Source organism: Pezoporus wallicus, unplaced genomic scaffold (assembly GCF_028554395.1).
Source record: "Pezoporus wallicus isolate ANWC-B61680 ecotype Strahan unplaced genomic scaffold, APGP_CSIRO_Pwel_v1 contig_360, whole genome shotgun sequence".
NCBI lineage: Eukaryota > Metazoa > Chordata > Aves > Psittaciformes > Psittacidae > Pezoporus > Pezoporus wallicus.
Genome location: NW_026640059.1, coordinates 3,456,661 through 3,478,893, shown reverse-complemented (window position 1 = coordinate 3,478,893; position 22,233 = coordinate 3,456,661). Strand labels below are relative to the sequence as shown.

The 22,233-nt window shown below is 41.4% G+C and overlaps 1 protein-coding gene across 3 annotated transcripts in view; it reads right to left on the bottom strand.

Annotated features, from left to right (window-relative positions):
* The window catches only part of NYAP2 (neuronal tyrosine-phosphorylated phosphoinositide-3-kinase adaptor 2), a 140,615-nt gene that overhangs the window by 5,700 nt on the left and 112,682 nt on the right, over window positions 1–22,233 (bottom strand). For all 3 annotated transcript variants that reach the window (XM_057417145.1, XM_057417146.1, XM_057417147.1), the window contains one exon: window positions 21,307–21,410. In XM_057417145.1, the coding sequence (XP_057273128.1) occupies window positions 21,307–21,410 (104 nt within the window). The remainder of the gene's footprint in view (window positions 1–21,306; window positions 21,411–22,233) is intronic.

Below are 22,233 nucleotides of genomic sequence, written 5' to 3'. Positions count from 1 at the left end.
TTTTATTATCTGCCCTTATTTTTCTAGTATTTTTATTCCGAAAACATCAAAAGTGAATTTTCTTAAGATCTGTTACATACTCTAAGGTTCTGTGTTTGCAGTGCTGTGGAACAAGAAGTAATATTACAAAACCATCTTAGAACTAGGAAAAAAAACAATGGAAAATGTTTTGTCTAAGAAAACCTTTCTAAGTAAAGAAAGATCACTTCTGGTGAGTGCTTTAATGCTTTGTGAAGATCTGAGCAACAAACTAGACAAACTACCTCCCTTCTCTGGAAAGTGCAACCAGTATATTTTTCTGTGTAGGTGACTCCAGTAGCTGTGGGCCTGCCTTAATTTCTTCTTACCTAACAGGACTTGACTTATTCCAGAAAGATAAGCAGCAATCCTGACGGTTTACAAATAGATAACAGGTAGATTATGTCTCTAAGCCAGATCACAGAATTCTCTTGGAGCAGAGGTTTGACAGAGAGTTCAACTGTTTTTAGAGGTCAGGACATGGATCCAGAGGTCAGTACACACTGTACCCATCTGAATTTACTGGAAAAAAAACTCAGAATCCCAAGGAAAACTCAAAACAGGCTTTGGGGAACAGTCAATGACTCATGCTGCCAGAAACCCCCTGGTGTCAAAGCACATTATTTTTGTCTTCTCTACAGGCTCTGCCTTGGCCCTGGGCACACCCAGTGCTGCCCGTGGAACAATGCTGGTGCAGCTCCAATCCGCGCTGGAGTCATGGCAGCCTGCACCAGCTAATTCACAAAAGTGCTCAAAATATGGGTGTTTAAAGGAAGCAAAAGGAATGTAAATGAACATAGTTCTTTCCCTGTTCTTCACTAAGCAAGATAGTTTGGTCTGGCAAAGAGAGTAATAGTTACAGATGGAAAAAGAGACACAAAAATACTCTCCAGTAATACCATTAAGCAGCTACTGACAGATACAGCTACTGTACACCTGCTAGCTGTGGTCACCAGGGGTAGGAAACAATCTTTTTGGTGGTGAACATTCACAATATGAGGCAAACTTCCTGGCCCTTCAGAAAATGGACTTTCATGATAGCAGCACCAGGCAAAGTGCATCACTAGAGTGCATAAGCAGGTCTGTACACTGAACACATGTATGCTACTGAAAAACATATGGCAATACCTGTAAGTTATATACAAACCAAATGATCCCACATAGCACAGTCTTTTCAAATGAAAAACATGAGGGGTGTGAAAAGAAAAATCTGGGGACTGGACTGCAAATATAGAGCGAAGAATCCTCAGTGCTGTCCTGGGACCCTCTTTCTTAAGGTGTAATAAGTTTTACCTGTTCATGTGTGACATAAATATCTACATAAATACACAGATAGATAATGCTCTAACCTAGATCACATAACTCTCTTGGAGCAGAGGTTTGACAGGCAGAACATCTACAGTTCAATTGTTCTTAAAGGACAGGACATGAGGTCAGATATATGTGCTACATAAGTCTCACTCATATCCCCTGGTCTCAAACTGAGCCCTGCGAAACCTCAATCATGAACCCCATGCAGTGGGCAGGCAGGTGCCCTGAGCTCCTGCCTGTGCTGGGATGAGAGAAACACAAATGCTAGGAGTGATTCTGTTCCTCCAAAGTCAGGCCACACAGGTGAAGCCTAGGTAGGGCAAAGTCATGCTAATTCCCAGTGCTGAGGGGCATTACAGGAAGCCAAACATTGAAAGGTGCACTGTAATTTTTCACGAGTGCATGTGAAAATACGTGGCGATAAAAATGCTGTAAAGGAGAAATATTTGAAATATTGTAGGTAGTTCTATTATTAGTCACAAAGCTAAAAAATGCTGCTCATTTTCATTAATTTTTGAAGAAGCTTTTCTAACATTTAAATTGACCACGTGGTGTTTCATTCTCTGGACAATTCTGTGAGGGAGGGTTGTTTGTGTTGTATAAACTCTTAATGACATAAAAAATATTTCCACTAAGATTTACATAAGGGCTTCAGACAATAACACCATATCCCATTCACATCTTTCTCCTCATGACATCTCGGCTGGTAAGTTCTTGGTTTGCCTATTTTCAGGCTGCTGATTTGTTTGAGGTGAAATCGGAAGCTCTGGGCTGTAAGAGAGCCCCACAATTCAGTGCTGCTTCCTAATAATATTTTCCTAGTACTATAGACTCCCGCTTACTGTGCTGAAATTGCAGAGGTTATGGGCTGAGGGAGAGGATGATCTCCTCTGGCCCTTGCGAGCATCTCCCTCTTCTGCTGGATGGGCAGAGGGTCTAACTCTTCATTTACAGGAAGGACAGGGAAAATCACACCACACATATGTGATCAGGTTGTTATCTACAAATACCCTTTTCTTTGTGATAGCCGCATATCAGATAGACTGAAAGCCTAACAGCTGATGTGAGGCTATAACAAAGTGATCTGAAATCAACGCAGAATATAATGAAATAAAAAATATCAGCAACATTTGGAGGAAATAATTAGAAATGTCTCCTGGATCTGTAAAGTGATCTCAAACAGTGCAACCTGTGTGCAGTGCTACACATCATTCAGCAGAGCCAAGCATGCTGGTTTGTTTTGGCAGGCTACAGCGAGTGAAGAAGAAAGGCTTTCTGAAAGCCACTTACCATCCTCTGGGAGGAAAAGGTACTCCCTCCCTCTTGCCTCAGACAGAAGTTTCCAAACTCTTTTTCCCACTGAAACTTGTGACGGCACTTTTTCTGGTGCAGATTGGTCCCAGCCATCTGGCTGGGTAATTCCACTCAGGAGGGTGGGAAATCCCACTCCTAGAAGGCGGTCATGTGCCGGGGTGCAAGTAGTGGAGGGCTATGTTAAGTAGCAACAGTTACTTCACGATCTGCTATCTGATACTCTTAGCTTGACGTGGAGGTCCTCTTTAGCACACGTTCCCAAAATGGGAGTTGTCCAAGGCTGGAGTTGAGCCAGAATGAGGTTTCACAAAATCTGAGCAGTGAGATCCTCACCCATTTGAAGCCAACAGGAACGCACTGGCTGACTTCACGGGTCCAGGAATTTGACTACAGTTTGTTCAAACAAACAGTAAAAAAAAAAATCTCAAGCGAATTAAAAAACCTTCAGAAGAGCACTTGGAAAATTATGCTGGACAACATTTCTTTTGCTAACCGTCAGCTATAACCATTGCACTGCAGTTGAATGTTGTTACCTTCAATGGCTGCAATAGTCGGTGAGGGCAGTACTACAGGCTAAATCTGCAGTCGTTTCTTGCTCTATGACAGAAGTACTCTGGAATAATATTGACATGAAGGAGCGTAATTTGGCTCACGACAAATGTGACAGTCATTCATGTAGCTTTGTACTGCTAACCCATTCTCCTGTTACTGGTAAATTCAAAACAACAATTGATTATTAATACAAAAGTGATTAACAGGAACTGTATGTTCAGGAACACGCAGGATGTGCAACGTGAGCTGTGAAAGCAGACACCATCCGTGCAATTCACAGTGCATGGTAATGCTCCCTGGGGAAACTGGATAACGCAACTGCAAATTATTCCCTAGAAGTGCCTGAGGTGCTCTCTAGAAGGTGTCCCATGGTGCCAGCAACCGCATTAGAATGATCTTGTGCATTCACTTACTTGCATCACAAGCACACGCAAGGTGCTAAGTGCTCACAAACTACCCTTTCTGGCCTTTCACAAATTCTTCACTGCAAAGGACAAGAGTAACATCTTGTTTTCCCTTTAAGCACTCAGGAAAGAATTCCTCCAGCACGTTGTTCTTAATTTTGACAAAACAGTTGAGTGGGAAGGAGCAATTTGTAATCTTACCCTGTATGTTTAACATTAAAAAAATTCACTGACACTTGCTATTCCAGCTTCTGAACCTGTATATGTGTTGCATTTTAGGGCTATTGTAACATTTGAATTGCTGTGTTTAATGTTTTGATTTACATTATTCTAAATTTCTAAACTTCTGGAAATATGTTTTCTTACATACTATAGGAAAATGAAAAAGAGTCCCTGTAAAAGCTGCTCTACCACTTCACATAATAACATGATGCAGTATTGTAAGAAAACTCTGGGCACCTTTTTCAAACACAGGCCTCACTAGAGGACTTACTACATTGTCTTGTGCTCTGTGGCCTGACTAATCCACCAATTACAAACAACTGACAAGAATCTTTGCAATCCAGGAATTCTCGAAGATTCAAGATTATGAGCAATTAACACTTCTCCTAAAATTATATTAGCAAATTGTTAGTAAACCCTCAGCACCTCTGATTCCAGACCTGTAGTTTCATGATTCATTGCTTCCAATTACTAAATGTCACAGTTACTTTATACAGAACCAACCCTGTTGGTTCTCCTATGCCTGAGTTTTCCAGTAACCCCTGGACTATTGCTGACGCTATCAATAATGCAAACTTTAAATGATAAATTCACCATCCCAATTTCCACTTTCATACTGGCAATCAGTCTAGCTATAGATCTTCCTGTCCTTGCATTATTATCTTATTTGGAAACATGTATTTTTCTCATCTAAGCTTTTCTTTTTTTAACACAAACTTGTCTGAAATGTCTTGCTTGACCTACTGTTAGTTAACACGTCCTGTAAGTGCTAGCACACTTGAAATAAGAGCCTGTAAAGTAACTCATATTAGGGACATGGTGTAAAGTTGTCTCATGCATCTCATTTACACAGTGGATCATCACAAAGTGCATTCCTAGTGAGATCACTCATGAAAAATCAAAGCTTAATCTATGCCTTTGTTAAGCAATAAATGCAGAACTCAGGCAACCCACCATGATACATCCTGTCATTTACTGTAAAATAGAATGGAAAATTCAATATTATATTAGGTCAATCACAGGAGGGACAAAGGACAGAATACTCTGCTGGAGTTCAGTGATGCAGAGATCTCCTGCAAACTGTATTTTGCAGTACAGCACCTGCAGAACAATGCTCTAATGTCCTAGATTTCCTTGAGAAGTTACTAATCCTTTCTCTCCACCTCTTCTGCTTGCTGGAGGCTTTGCTCTGTTGCTTGTGTGCCTTAATTGCTCACGAACCAGGCTTAAAAAAGCAGGATAGTTTGTGGCAGTGACCTCAATGACCACTGCAGCTGGCCCTGCCTATGACAGAGTAACCACATCCACAGTACAACACACCTGTGATTAGTGCTTTTTACTCCAAATCATGGTAGGTTTGAAAACCTGCCAGATCTGAAATCCTATACTGAGATGAACAGCCTGTCCCCCTTTAAGTTAAGAGGTGCATGGAATGCTAAGAGCTGCTGGTGGGCAAGATCCTTTCCTCCTCTGAATCCAGCCCCTGCAGACTGCAAAAGCTCACATGTACAAGGCAGCTGAGGGCAGCAGGATGCATCGTCTCGATACTGTTTGTGGTCACCCATCAGAGGCCAGGAAGGACCCAGAAACTGAATATGCAAGAATGAAAACAAGTGGAACCAAGACTTTGGAAGAACTAAGAACTGTGAGAAAGTGGACATTGAGGCCAACCCTAAAATCACAAAAATGTGATATGGGGACACCACAAATTCCTTTAGTTTTTCAATTTTATTGGACCTCATTTTTCCCAAGCTAAAAACACACACATGAGCTTCAGCACCCTTTCTATTGAAGTTAGTATTAGAATTCAAGATTTAACTAACCTTTATTGCTGGGATGGCTGAAGAACGTCACCACACTAGTTTGCCAGCAAAGCCCCTGAGTCTATATTTCTCTAGCATTTTCAATTAAATGGTCACAAAAATAATTTTAAAATTAAAAAAGATAAAATTATCAATTTCATCACTGAAACGACCAATGCCTTCGTTTCCACTTGTTTTGTACTAGGTGATCTAAACACATAAATATCTCTGGTACAGACTATGAAGTTGCTTTGAGAAATTTTGAAATATATTCTTACATTTCTCCTTTTCTGATGGTAAAATTCATTCAATGAGAACTTTCTTAGATTTAATTAATTATTGTACTAATTATGTGGGGGGACATTTAGCAAAACATGACTGAAAACAACACTGAATGTACAGAGATGAACATATTATTGTAGGTGGTCACAACTTTCTTTTTAAGGATGCATAAACCCACGATTGACAGAGAACTCCATTTATGATTAATTTCTAACTCCAAATTAAAATGCATCTTAATTAACAGTTATTAGAGGTAGAAACTGTACTGAGAGTTTTTAAGTAATCCAAACATGTAAGAGCCTGCCTTAGTATGAGATACCACATCTGCTCTACCCTCACAGCAACATCATGCAATTTCATTTATATCAGAAATTGCTAGACAATATAGTACCCAAATCTAATACAGACACGCTGAATTTCCTGATATGCTGAATAGCTGGGATACAGGAAAGAAACTAACACTGGCATCCACATGTTTGAGAAAATGGCATTCACTGGGTGCAGTGGTTCCCTGCACCTTGTTCCTGCTGTTCTGTTTAGAAGGCAACTCCAAAAGGATGGCATTGGCTGATACAGTCTGTGACACTGAATTGGCATTAACCCATTGAGAAGACTGCAACACACTAAACCACAAGTACAGGTCTGCTGAAACAGGGCTTTGCTTGCAGCCTCCCCCACAGGGAGTGAGTGGGCAAACTCGACTTAGATCTCTAGAGCAAGGAGGAAATTTAACTACCTATCTTAAAAGGAACAACTAATGACAATACATAGTGAACAAAGTGTTAAGCTCTGTGTTAACCTATATACACACATCATCTTAATGTAAGCAAACAAACTGTCAACCAGCAAAAGAGCACTGTTTGATTATGTTTGTGTTTTAGCATTTGGCACAAAAATCAGGCAAGAGCCATGATCTGACCAATATTAAATTAAAAAAATGCATATTGCTGTGTCTTTTCTCATTTTTATTCTTTCCCATTGTGAATTATACAATTGTGATTATAAACCCCAGATAGTACATGTGCTTTTGCAGACTTTAGAAAAAGAGATGGGCAAACAAAACCCAAGTGTCCACTCATTGCCACTGACTTGCAAAGGGTTGAGATCAGGCCCATAAACACCAAGACCCATTAGTGGAATGTGTCCTTTCCCCATCCTATATTTTGTTGAGGAAAAGCATTCCTTGGACGTTCCAATTATAGCTTATGAGTGAACTGGGAATTTGCCATTGACATGCATGAGGTCAGAATTTAACCCTGTATCTTTAAATTAAACATTGAAGAGGATTTTCTATTATGTGATCTTAGCTGGGGTGAAGGCTCTTCCTAGCAGTGCCTCTGTCATCCTACAAGTTCCTTAGTATTTCCTGCATGAAGATCTGTCTTCTGAGATTTTCCTGAGTAGCTGCTGCCACTCTGCTGCAGTAACTTACTACACACTGACACCGATCCAGCTGGACAAGTTAGCACAATGATAATACTAACTGTAAAGGAAGCAAATTTATCACTCACAGGTCTCATAGAGAAACACACATGATTATCATTGAAGCTCCAATTCACTGAATAACAAACATGTGCTCAACTGAAAAATATGTATCTGTCATCCCCTTGATTTACAGGGATATTTTGCTATTTAAGATAAGCCAGTGCTTTGCTGCCTCGAGGCCTACGTACAAGTTGTGTGCTGATTAAGAATAATTTTACAGAGAACTAGTAAATGACTGTTTTAATAAATGCCTAATCAATTGGCAATTATATGTTCCTGTGGAACGCAAAGCATAAGAGTTCTGACAAATAGTGGCCACAGTGTTCCCATAAAATTGACTTATAAATAAGGTATTTCCAGCCTTTCCTAAGGCTCACCTGCACGGGAGAAACTTTTCTTTCCAGCCTAAGGCCCTTCTAATACCAGTATTTATACATGCAAGACATTACAGATGTATATCACCCTTGACTTATTGCAAGTCCCACATGTGAACAGTCAGGATTTGCAGCATGGGAGTCTATCTGGTTAAGGGCATTTCTACACCTAGGAGCTTGAACAGCATAAGGCACATAGAACCAAAACTATACAGTGAGGACTGTTCCCAAACATTTTTCAACCTTTCAAACACAGAAAACTGCCATGAGAAACATAAGTATCTTTGCAATTTTGGATCTGTTCAAATCATCATTCTGAAGAACTGGAAACCTTAACATTAGTAAAAATAATAATCTTTTAAAGTTCTCATTTAAAATACATGACATTTTTATTTTCATTGTTTAACAAGACAAAATGGGAAAAAAAAAGTAGGTTATCAAAAGTGGGTGCTGGCATTCATACCTTTTTATAATTGGCATACACATAATGTTTATGAATAGCCACACATTTCTAGTGAGAGACTATGAACAAACACACATATACAGAGATATATAAACATACTATACATACATACATGGGTGAATATACATATTTATGTGCATACAGTATACAGACGAGATACTATACAGGTACAGTAAGTGCAATATACTGTATAAGGCTATACAAACACCAAAAGAGTCTGGTGGAATGGTGACAACCATGAGAACAAAGCTTGAATGGTTTGTAATGTAATGCAGATGGTGGGGTAAACCTTGCTGTTCCGTGCCATGTTTTATGCATCAGGCACCCACAGTTCCAACAGAAACCTGGTACAATACATTCAGTTCATATACAAAAGAGGTAAGACAGTGGGGGCACATGGAGGGGACAGAAATGCATATGAGCAGACTAGAAAGGTTGTTCTACCTAGAGTACAGAATGTTTGGTTTACTTCCAGAGAATGCCTATATATAAACCCATGCTTCCATGAATTCATGCCATTTTTATTTCTATTTTTTCCTTTAAATATTATAAAATTCTTGCCCTGAGTTAAACACAAATACACACAGAAAAGGGGGGGGGGGGAAGGAAGGAAATTGCATGCTTGTGGGTTGCGTTTTTTTTAGGATTTTTTAACCAAGGCACAATGTCTTCAATAGTGGTTACAAGACCATTTGAAATAAACTTAGCAATCGCTATTGTTCTGGTACTGCATCCTTCTTAACGTGACTAAGCTAACTGTTTGCACACAAAAGTCTCAGAACAAGTTTTGAAGTGAATTTACAAGTTTTAGAAGAGAATAAGTAAATTTATGACAAACACCTTAAAGAGAGATTCCCTGAAGAGGAAGGAATGCTACCAAATCAAATTCCTCTGCTGAAAACTCATGGATGCTTGGAATGAAACCTTCTCACATAAATTACACTACATGTTTGTTTATTATTACTGCAAGTTGTTACTGACTTTTAGTATAAACATGGTCAATGCTGTAAGAGCAGCTAATAATGAGTTGAAGAACATCCATATCATTTTTAGTTTCTTGTTGTAGGTAGGACAGGACAGAACAGTGATCTCACTCATTCGGTGTTTAATGAGCTGCAAGAGCTCATTACAGCTTAGGAACACTTGTTCAGTGATGCCGTAAGACTTCCAAGGCACGTACCTTCCCAGCTCACCAACTTGCAAAACTTTTTCACTGGAAATACTAGTTATTTTTTTCAGTGTATGCCATGTTACATCCTACATACCTGTGCGTGACTCTCAAAAGAATGTTCTGGGTCAAAGGACAAGCTTGGTTGTTGCCGCATATCTGAACCCTCAGGCTCCAGAGGCACACAGTTCCCACCGATTTCTGAACAACTTCCAGGGCTGTGGGGGCACCTCACCTTCCAGGGAGCAACCACCTGCATTGTGCTGCATCAACTGTGGCATCTTTCCCATAAACTTCTCTTTTGAGGTAAGACTGCTTTTTCAGTACTTTGTCCCAACGCTATCAAAACCAGGTACAACATAACAACACGCTGCAACCGCAGACCCTGCAGATGAGATCTTCTCATGCTTGTCCTATGCCTACTAAAGAAATTGTCACTCACAATCTGAGAAACAACTAGGTAAAGACAGTAAAAAAATGTTGAGTGGCAAGTAAAACCCCTCATAAATGCTGTACTTCAGTCTTTATCAGAATATTGCTGCATTTGAAAGGTTTCAACATCTTCTGTGAGGAAACTGGTCTCTTTCTGTACTCTGCTGGCAAGCTTAAAAACCCGTGCAAGAACAAGAAGAGATCAGAGTAAGGTAATGGAATATTCTTACTCCCACTCTGTTCCATTGCAGCTGAAATAGTGGCAGCCAGCCCAGCACTTGAGGGTGAGGAAAGGTATGAGGACAGACTCTAGATCTAGTGTTCAGAGACAGGTCACTCTGTTCCCATGTCTGATACCCTCTCTGTAGCATTATTTTTCCTACGGCTCACCTGCTTTCACCCATCACTTCTTCTCCCTGACACGTCTTTTTTGTACCTAAACCCCATGCTATTGAGCAGTACGGAGAAAGAGAGTCACCAAAGCCATGCTTGGGCCTTGGGACCTTCCACAATAGCAGTGCATGCTCAGATCCACCTCTGCATGTGATGGATCAGAGACCACTTTGGGGGTGTGAGGGCTGCCAAGCATGCACTCTCTCATGCTCTTAAATCAGAGTGCTGGCAGTGTAGGACTCAGCAATGCAGTGACCTGCTTCTGCTGCATGACCAGCCCAGCTGAACGATGAAGAAAAGATGTTGGGACAGCAACAGAAGGGCTGCCTGCCAACAGAAGACAGCTTTGACACATTTGCTTTTCATGCCGATCAGTCAGGCGTGCCTTTGAGGTGAGGGATGATGGATGTAGCAATTCCATCCACTTCAAGGTTTGCATTTCCTTTTCTTCCTTTCTTTTTTAAGGAGCAATCTCTATTTGCAGTTTGTATATTTAGCAACAATTTGCACTGCTCTGGACCCATGCACTGATTACGTAAGACCAGATACAAGCTGAAACTCAACACAGTGCAATGTGGAGCCTTTCCTAACGCATTAAAATTCTTGTTGCTGCTCTCATCCAAATTGTTGACAGCATATTTAGCTGGGCTGACGACAGCAGAATTTTGCCTTCGCGTGTGCAAGAGATTTGTCCTTGCTGCGTAAAAACAACCCTGTGTAAAGCAATCCAACCACTCCCTCTCGTGGGCATGGGGCTCTGCTGCACTTCATAAAGGCACAAAAGCGTACTTTGAAATCCATTTTAGATCTTCAGCAGTGCAAACTCCCCAGGAGGCTGTGCGGCACCTCAGGGCGCAGGTCGCACCCGGCACCTCTTTCTCGGTGGTGGCGGTCAGTGCGATGACTCACCCGTGACTGTCGTGAGCATTCAGTCTGAACAAGAAGGCAAAATCCTATGGGTTTTCAAATGCACTCAGGCCACATGCTCATCAAATCCAGACATCATCTCAAGGTGAATGCTGGCCCATGTCTCATCACTGAAGTGATTGTGCTGGGGGTTTCTCTCTGTACCCCGTAGCCTTTCCTCCCAGGTAGGACCCAGAGGAGTTTCCTCCTCCCAGCTTATTTGCAAAACCACAAAATCCAGTCTATGTCTGCATTTACTTGTTTTCATCTACACAGACACTAAAGGCTTCTCCACGCGAGAGCCATCTGGGAGAGACATCATTTGTAAAATGCTCCTAGTAAAATTTCCCTGGCTTTCCTGTTTTAGACATTCAAATACATTTCACTGTAGTAGTGGCATATAAACCTGACTAAAATCCCTGTCAAAGATACAGTAGATTGCACCCCAAATAGTTTCTGCACTTTCTAATTTCACACAAACCAAAGCCTAAGCAATATCTGACAGTCACATACTTACCAATCTACTATCTGTGACTGCTTACTTTCTCGTCTATTACACTGAGCTTACAAATCCTTGGTGTAAGGATAGTCTTTCGACACATTGTCTACCAACACAGGACCTTACTTATGACTCCAACTCTTAGACTCCATCACAAACATTATTGCAGTAGATCCTAGTGGCCAACATCAAGCAGGTTTCGGATCCAGTGACCATCCCAAGCCTTATTAAAGGTGATGGTTAAACATAAGGAGTAATTAAGTCCCTGTAAGTGAATAGCTTTACAGGCAGAACTAGAAGCTACTAAGAGGGGGTAGCATGGCACTGTTCCCGCACTGTGGACATACACTTTGAATGAAGAAAAACATCAAGTATCAAAAAGGAACAACCATAATCTTGGCTCCAGGAGCACAGAGATCTCAGAGGCGTTGCAGCTGAAGGAGAACACTTGACATTTACACACAGAGAGAAGAAAACGACTGCCACCAAGCCATGAATTGTTTCATATGTTTTGCTATTCTACATCCAAAATACACAATAGACTTTCAAAACTTTTTCGAGGAAAAAAGAGGGACAGAGAAAGTCATACCAGAGTGTCATTAGCTATGCCTCTTGAATAGGAATTTGGAACTACATCCCCCCTGAGGTTTTTAACCAGCAGCACATTTTGCAATTTTCATTGCAAATCCTTCTGCATTACTGGAACCACAAAAGCACAGTCACTGGAGTCTGATGCTAGTTTCCAGTTGTGATTTGTTAAGCAGAGCATCTAGCAAAGATTTATAGTACTGAGCGATGACACAGGTTTATTCCATGTAGCAGATACGGATTCTCTTAGTAGCACCCTTTTTTTTGTCGTTGTTACCATTTCCCTAGTGTTCAAACAGGATGAAAGAGTACATCAGTCTACAGAATTCTCCATCTACCTGCAATGGCTGTGTTTCTTCCATATAATGGATATTTGAAAAAGACTGCTGTGATCAGGTATGGAACATTAAACGCAGCCACCCGGAGTCCAGCCCTGCTATGATGCCCAACAACTGCAGGGTGTTTACTGGCTGCTTTGAACTCTGGTACACTATTGCTGGGGAAAACGGCAACTTTAAGCTGAAAAGAACAGAAGAGCACAAATGCTTTGTTTATGCTCACAGAGTAGCATAGTGCTGATATGCTTTTGGATGCACATTTGCCAGTTAAAGCATGAAGATGCTAATTCATTGGGGAAGTACTTTGTCTATGTGCCTTCAAAAATAATTATAGCCACAATAGTAACAATGTACGCTTCTTGCATTCAGTAATTACAGAGCAAACACAATCTTACAAGGACTATAATATTCTTCGTATACACACGTAAGGCTAGAGGCACCAAGAGCTGGACTTAGGATATTTAGTTGACCCAGAACAGAGTTATTTGTGAACTTAGAATGAGACAAATACTCAGCTGCATTGCTGCAGAGTACTCAGTACTAGTCAAAATTCAAGTCTAAATTATTCCTCTGAAGTTTTATAAGTTCCCCACTGCACATAAACTACAGGGCATTGCCCTAGGAATGCACGTGGAGAGCAGCTAAATATAGCTCAGCTTTTTCTTTGTTGTATTTCCCTTCCATCTTTCGTTTCGAAACAGGACAATTGGAATGTGTTCAGGATTTTTCAGCTGGAGCACAAAATTAAATAATAGCTGCCCTGAAAATAAGGTCTCACATCAGTTTTAATTCTAGGTATTTTTTTCCCCCATGATAAAATGTGTGTTTTAACTGAATATCAGTTAGCACCTAAATATCGAGTCTTAAAACAAAACATTCTCTAAGCTGTTCTGTGGAAGGATTTGGGATTTAGCAGGTAGGGCTGGTGCGGGCCTCCTCCTTCCCTCCCTCCTGATGCCAGGTGCCAGGCTGTACTGTGTGTGGGGCTGGAGTGGCAGCATGAGAGTACCAGCTTCCAACGATTCCTGCACAACGATTCCTGCCATTATTTGATGCAACACTTAAGATTCCAGCCAGCAGTGAAAGAAAAAAAAACAAACGGCACAGGCAGGGGGGTCGGAAATAGATGATTTTAAGGTCCTTTCTGAACCATTCTATGAGTATGTGATTCTTAAATAAATAAATAAACAAACAAATAAATAAATACATACAAATAAATAAATAAATAACCTTCTAGAAAAATCGGGTGCAGTTCCTACAGGGTCTGAAGGGGCTTAGCCCTTCCCTTTGGCACTGCCTGTGAGAAGCAGGAGCCCCGCAAGCCGGGCAGGGAGGCAGCGCCCTCTCTGCCTTCTCGAGGGATTTCCTCGGGGGAAGCCCTCCCGCTCGGCTCGGCGGGTGGCGCAGTGCGGGATGAGGCCGCCAGGCGGCGCCACGGGCTCGCAGAACGGAGCGGAGTGGGGCGGAGCGGGATCCCCCCAACACAGGGCTGCAGCCGCCCGCCCGGAGCAGCGAGGTGGGGTAGACCGCGCACAGAACCGAGCTGCCCGAAGCGTCCCACCGCTTCCCCACCTCGGCTGCCCCGGGTGGGCACCCTGCCTCGAGTTCCCAGCGCTGAGGCAAATAAAGCTTTCCCCAGTGCTTCGGACTTTCCAAACTGTTCAGTGTGAGCAGCTGTTAAAGTGCACTTTTGTCCAGGGCTTCTCCGGCACAAACCCAAACAATGAAGAGGGCGTTTTCTCATGTTTCTGCAGAACACAAACCAGTGCACATTACACCTATCTCAGACCAACTGGACAGTGACAAAACCCCTTCCAGCTGCATACTTGAAGTAGAAAGTGTGTCTTCTACTTCTTTACCTATGTTAATACATTAGAAAACTATGCTGGAAAAATCCTGGTCTCCTGCTTTTAGGACTGCAACCTGGTCTAGTGGAAGGTGTTCCCACCTGCGGAAGGGAGGTGGAACCAGATGACCCTTAAGGTCCCTTCCAACCCAAAACAGTTGATGATTCTATGATTCTATGACTCTGCAAAGCCTGGATTTCCATTCCCTTAAACCAGCTCCCTTACTGCGGTCAAACACCAAACACAAGCACAGCCCACCCACCTGAGCACCACTTCAGGTGCCTGCTGTCTCCTGGGCACTGCTCACAAGTCAGACTACAAAGCCTGGCATCAAGATGCCAAAAGCAAGTCATTTCAAAGATTAACTGTCAGGAGGACCCAGCCATGCCATAAGTACAGCCGCTTCCTAACAGCGCTCGTGGATTAAGTCTGAAAAGCTATAAATGCCTATCCCTAGCAATAGAAATTTTAACGACTGTTATCTGTTCAGTGCTAAATGTCCAGGAGCCTCTAGCAGGCACAGAGCAGGAATGACCCCTGCTAGCTTCCCACAGCTGACAGAGCTGGTTAAATTAGGAGGATAAATTACCGGGTTATCTGAGGTAACAGACATGCAGCAGCTGTATGTGGACACTGAGGGCTCAGCTCAGTGAATCCCCTCCGCAAGCGCCTCTCTTCATACAACCCACAGGGAACCTGTATTATACCCCTGATTTAGACATCTCAGAGGTAGGTAGGATAGATCTCTGCTGAAAAATACAGTTGCTCCTTCTATGACTCCATTTCATTATTTCGCTACCTAAACACAAACTTAAAGAGCCAACTTGTATCTAAAATTCTTGCCTATCAAAGTACATACTCAAATGCATTCAAATGCATTCGCTTCATTTGGTACAAGAAAACAAGTACATGGTCAAATCCATTCTTGAATGGGAGGTCTTTCCCCTTTGCTATCTTATATTCAGATAAATCATAAAATAAATGAAAGCTATCGTCAGTTTTGGAAGGTAATAGTTCATCCACAGTTGGGCCTTCTGTGTCATGTTCACTGATGGTGTTGGATGGGAGAATTAAAATGCCATCTCAGCTTGCTGGGGTCTCACCAGGCACGTAATGAACTAAAAAACTAAGCCACAAAACCAATCAGTGCCGATTCTGATGTATTTTCTAGCTTCTTCTTCATTCCTTCAGTGCAAGCTGAAAATCCTTATTTCATAGGCGTCCGTGTATCTTCATTGCCTTCTCTGAGTTATTCCTTCTAATCTCAGCATGGCTTCTGGATTTCACTTTGATCATCACTGTAAAGTTGAAACCTTCTTTCATTACTAAAATTGGAGCTAGATATTCCTGCCTGGTCCTCCCCACAAGAAGACACCAGACCTTAAGAGGCATGCAACCTTCGGAATTAAGATAGCATACCTTACGGAGGCAACAGTGAAGGACAGTGCTGTCTTCCCACTGAAAAGCCAGTAATTAACAGGCAGCATGAAGAGAGGCTGTACATTTGCAGATAAAGTACTCAGTTTTGCAGAAATCTGATTGAAAATAGTCTCTGCTTTGCAGAAAAGCTCAAATATCACACTGTAACTATCAGGAGTTTTGTTTCCAAAGCATGTATTTCCTGTCAGATCGTGGATCTTCATTATGAACATGCACTGCTGTGCTGCTATGCAGCTTAATACACGTGTTTTTCCAGCAGCTACCTGCATCTTCATGAAAACAAAGTTAACTTTGCAAAATTCATTTGCAGCAAAAAATCTGTAGTTATATTGGCTCCTTTATGTTAAAATGAGAACCAGTGGGGTTTTGGTGTGCTGAAGACTGTTTCGGAGAAACCTGGCAGTGACCTAGGGGTGATGTTATGTACATTCAAACCACAGATGTGAGATGTTCTGCTCTCCAGCAGTGGGACTTCCACCGTGCAGGCTGCTTGATAAGTTTTCTTCTTTTGTGACAGATATGCTCAGTGCCCATATACCCTTTATGCGACAGGGGGTTTTGAGTCCATTGATAGAGCATAATCCTTTGTTACCCTGAGGTGAAGATGTGGAGAATGCCAGGATGCAAGTAAAGATCACTGGATCACAGTCATACATGTGACTCCAAATCTTGCTTGCTTTACGTAAGTGAACAATTTTGTTCCCTGTCGCCTGTTATGACTGAGGCTTGACTACTGCAGGGTGAAACACCTGACAATGCCTGCTGCAGAAATCTCAGGTGCCAGCACAGAGGCTCCAGCAGCATGGGTGATGAGATATTTATTGGGCCAATCCTTGGACCATGTTTAGTCTACTTTATAAACTTCCTATGGTGGTTAATTTCTTCTGTTCTCTGTCCACCTGGATGGCTACAAATGACTGGTACTTGTTTCTATTTCCATATAAAGGCCAAATTCAGACCATACTTTCACTATTTCTAATGTTGTTCACACATTTCTTATCTCTGACTTTCTAGAACATTTTTCCATTCCCTGCAAGCTCTCTGCTAATACTGGAGAATGTTTACAGAATCACAGAACCATAGACTCATTTAGATTGGAAAAGACCCTTAAGATCATCAAGTCCAACCTAGCACTGCCAACTCCACTACCAAACTATGTCAAGCACCACAGTGACAGGGGAACACCACTTGTGACTGGCCACCAACTGGAATTAACTGCATTCCTCATCACTCTCTGGGCTCAGCCATCCAGCCAGTTTTTTTACCCAGTGTATTCCCATCCAAGCCAGTTTCTCCAGGAAAATGCTGTGGGAAACATGCAAAAGGCTTCACTAAATCCAGGTAGACAACATCCACAGCCTTCCCCTCAGCCACTAAGCAGGTCTCCTTGTCATAGAAGGATATCTGGTTAGCCAAGCAGGGCCTGCCTTTCATAAACCCATGCTGACTGGGCCTGATCACCTGGTTGTCCTGTATGTGACACATGACAGCACTCAAGGTGATCTGCTTCAGAACATTCCCCAGCACTAACATCTGTAGCTTCCCAGATCCTCCTGCTGGCCCTTCCTGTAGACGGGTATCACATTTCCTAACTTCCAGTCAACTGGGATCTCTCCGGTTAGCCAGGACTGCCAATGAATGATGGAAAGTGGCTCAGTGAGCCCTTCCACCAGCTCCCTCAGTACCTTTGGGTGGATCTCATCCAGCCCCATAGACTGGTGTAGTGGTGTAGCAGGCCACTGACCATTTCCCTTCGGATTACGGGTGCTTCAATCTGCCTCCATCATCCAGCTCAGCGGGTTGGGTACCCAGAGAATAACTGCTCTTACCATTAAAGACTGAAGTAAAGAAGGCAGTAAGTATCAACTTTTTCCTCATCCATTGTCACTGTGTTTCCCCCCTTATCCAATACAGGACGAAGAGTCTCCTTAACCCTCCCCTTTAGTTGCTAATGTATTTATAGAAACATTTTTTATTCTCCTTTACAGCAGTAGCTGGATTACCTTCTAATTGGGCTTTAGTCCTAATTTTCTCCCTGCATAAGCTCATGACATCGTTGTAGTCCTCCTGAGCTGCCTGCCCATTCTTCCAAAGGTCATAAACTCTCCTTTTTTCCCCTGAGTTCCAGCCAAAGCTGTCTCTGTTTAGCCAGGCCTGTCTTCTTCCCTGCTTGCTCATCTTTTGGCACATGGGGACAGCCTGCTCCTTCCCTTTTAAAGTTTCCTTCTTTCCTTCTTCCTTCCTGTCTTTACAAGGCATTACGTTCTGTGATACCTAAAAAACTTCTCTGCTACTTACACGCCTCTCTTTAGGACATCTGTATTAAGATATGTATTTAGGGAATACAGCTATATGACACTTCTGTAGCTCAAATATATCCTATGCATCTGCTATATTACATTTCCAAGCTCCACACTTGACTTCCTCTGCTACTTTCTTCATTTCTTAAACTTTGTACTTACACAATCAATAACTTCAGGTCCAAGATAAACTTCTGTTTACCTTTCAGTTTGAATTGAGTCAATTCACAGCTTTATCCAAGGTTACTTCCTGCAACCAGCTCTTTCAAAATGCTCTCACCATTTACCAGAACTAAGCACAAATTGGCACGCTCTCTGTCTGGCTCAGCCTGTTGGTAACTGCTGGCTGCTGCTACACTTCAGAACTTCAAAGTGCTCTCTATTAGAGACCAGCCACATAATTAACCTCTGCTTGTAAGCTCTTTCTTTTTATTTATAGGTGACCATTATAATGCTTACCATCAACACGCCACTAATATGTTCTGTGAGTATTAACTCGTTAATCCTCACAATTCCTACACCAATAAACAAACAAGAAAATAAGGCATAGGGGAGTTAAATGTCAATAGATACATACTTAGCTGATATTTGATTGGAATTACAATACATATTTCCTTAGATCAGACCTATTTTTAAATGCCAAGCATCCTCACCACTTCCTTGAATGATTCTGTACCAAAAAATGATGCGCCTTGAGAGCTCAGTTGTAAATATGATTTCTTTTCCACAAGTTAAATATTTTGGAAAACATCAGTTTGGGATCCATGAGGATTTGAGAAACTGATTAATAGTAATCTGCCTTTTCCCAGCTCTTGTACCCCTGTACGAATGTTAGCTGTGCCCAGCTCATCATCAAACAGGAAGACAACAGGATATGTCCTCTCAATATTTTGCAAAGTCTAACTGCTGATTATGATGTGGTTAAGGAAACCAGTATCAATACAATCAATAGCCACAGCACATGGAAATAAATACCCTGTATGCCAGATTCAGACTGGCTAACAACCCAGCCATTTCCAAACACATTTCACCTGTCATAGATTATTTGCACATTAGGATAGAAGAGGTGTATAAAGAACATAATCAAAGTAATGTTTGTATCTGCCATGGAGATAAGAAGATTTTTGTCATTTCACTGGAATCAGGGTCAAATCCACACCTTTAAAAAATTATGCCATCATAATAAATGACAACTTAATAGATGGACAGTAAGAGATTGACAGCTTGAAGGGAAGACTTACAGGAAGAAAAAGCTTTTACCAGTTTTTCTTGTTTTTCATGAAGCCATGTCCATACCATACATTATTCAATTAACAAGATCACCCTCTACAGTCACTTGAAAATTCCTCTTATCTTTGTTCCTTTCTTCTGTATGAAGTGAGGTGGATTTTTCCTCCACAGTTTCAGTGAACCCTGGCTGCAGCTTCTAAAAGCCTCATTATCTCTTCTATCACATCAGCTTCTGCTTTCAAGGCTTATTGTTTAGTTCTTAATATGAACTGAGAGACTGAAATCCCTTCAAAACACACTATGTGCCTTTGCCACTAAGTAACCAGCAAAGCGTCATATACCACATGAACATTGGGATACTCAAAACTTTTGCCAAGTACAATTGCCCTACTTTCTTCCTTTAAAGGAACACCTGACATGGTGTTTAAATAGGCTGTCATTTTGAATCTCCATTATGGGTTTGATTTTCTTCTGTAAAATATGCTGTTCTGTTAGGCATTGTGTCCAGCAGGGCTCAGAAGTAATACAATAGCATTAGTTTTGCAGGTGAAAGAATTTTAACCTGCATGGACTAGGCTACCCGAATACAACCTTCCTAACAGCAGTTGGCTGTCTGGGTTGAGTAAATCAACCTTACTCTTCTGGTCTCTACTTTGGTCAAGACCTCTTAGAAGCAACTCACCAAGCTACAAACAACTTAAGTATGTGAATATTGCAAAGCAAGCCTCAAGGAGTTTTACACTCAAATCTCACTGAAATTCAATAGGATTTTAGGATCTAATTCCCTGAAAGCCAATCGAAAATTTTCCACCTAAATAAGGGTGTTTGTGTGTATGCATACATATATGTATGCATACATATATACATATATATCTGTCTCTGTGCATACACATACACAGTGATGTGTAGGCCCGTCCTTGTACATGTACACAGAAGTGACACAATACTGGAGTGCTTTGAGCTTGACAGAAGGCATTCACATTATGTTTAAGTGAAACCTCTTCTCTCAATTGCTACTCTCAGCAGTTAGTTCTGTCAAACTAATAATACAGGTCTGCGCAGCAAAATGATACAATGTCAGTATTAGCATATAAAATAAAGGTAAGTATAGGTTTCCCATGTCTTTATTTCTTTTCCATTTTCTTACTACTGGAGAAATTTGCCAAATCCAAACACTTTCATTTCTTTCCCAAGGGTCTATGTGGCATTTTTGGTTTTGATGAGGGAAAAAAAAGTACCTCTGTTTAAGATACAAGGAGACATTACTCCTTTGATTTGGTTTTTGATTCCTAACAATACACAATAAATATAACTACAGTGGACTATTTAATAGTCCTATAAAAGCATTACATGGCCTATAGATGGAGGGAGTCTAGCTGCCTTAACTAAACAAAATAACTTGCTGTAAGAGCAGTTTTCAGGACAGTGATAAATCACAGTGTAATACAATCATGCATTAAGCTCAAAACAAATGTGAGACTGGCACAAATATTAAAGTACAACTGGGCAGAAGTCAGGTATGTACAAGTCATTGACAAACAATGGTGCAAGTGCTTTAGACATTTAAAAGAAATTTACATAAAAACAGATTAAATTTATCAAAGCTTGATAAATTTTAAAGACAGTAAAAAAGTACAGTAAACATGAAAAAATTAAAACCCCAGCCAGTTCATACAGTACAGTTCTACTACAATTATATTACAGAATGAAGACAGAAAAGGATACAGAGAATTAAGAGCAAAGAAACTTCAACTGGCTGCAGCCAGTGGAATTTCATTGCCAGTGAGAGATGCGCACACACAGATGCACGCACACGCACAGAAAACAAAGACAAGACCCAAAAAAATCATTTAGTGTAACAAATGACAGACACAGAGGTGAGAAACATTTGGCATGTTGCAGCACATGAAGTCATTCACGATTGGCTAACGATGGTACCTGGCTCTGCTGAAGATCACTGGCTTGCCTGAGCGGAGTAACGGATGGAGGAGGTACACCTGATGTGGATGCAGATCGACCTAATCTGCAACTTGCTTTCGGCTCTGCGAAGGAAGAGAAAAGAAAATACACCAGTGAACAGGAGGTGGGTTACTGCTGCAGTAAACTGAAACAGGGTGGACCAAGGCTCCCCTTGGAACAGATACTCCAGGCTTGGTTCCTAGTTAAAGTCTTGGTTATTTGGCTGAATCATGAACAGTTGTTGAGATCAGAAAGAAGAGGGTTAAAACAAAACCCATTCTATGTCCTGGACTCTTTTCTCTCTTCTACCGTCTCTGAAGCTTAAATATAAAGCATAAAGCACCAGACAGAGAAGAAGCATAAAAAGGAAGTCTTCTTGTTGTTTTCCCCCCACTCCTCCTTTTTCTAGTCCTCATAAAATAAAGCAGTGATTAAAGGAATTACAGCAACTTCTGGTCTCACCTCTCCATCACAGAGCTGAGGGAGATGGTAGCCTGAAAACTGATTATGCTGAGGGAAAGCATGAAATGCCAGAAGATGAAGGAGGGAATGTATAAAAGTGGTGAGGATACCGTTGCACTTGGGGGTTTGGAAAGACTCAAAAATACTTGGAAATCTAATGGTAATGGCAGTGAATTGAAAGACATAAAGTAGGGAGAAAGAAGAGAAATCAGAACATCAACAGCGACAAATTCTGAAGTCAGTTCCTCAGAATCAAGGTGATTACAAAAGTGGAGGTTGTCTTGAGAGAAAGATCCATTCCAGAGAGAAATTACACAGTTACTTCATTTTCCTTCTGCTACTGTACATGGACCCATTTCTCAGAAGGCCTTCAGGGCAGGTTTCTGCTGTTAATGTACCAACATGAAGGTGACCATACAGCTCAGGAGTCCTGGATGAAGTTTT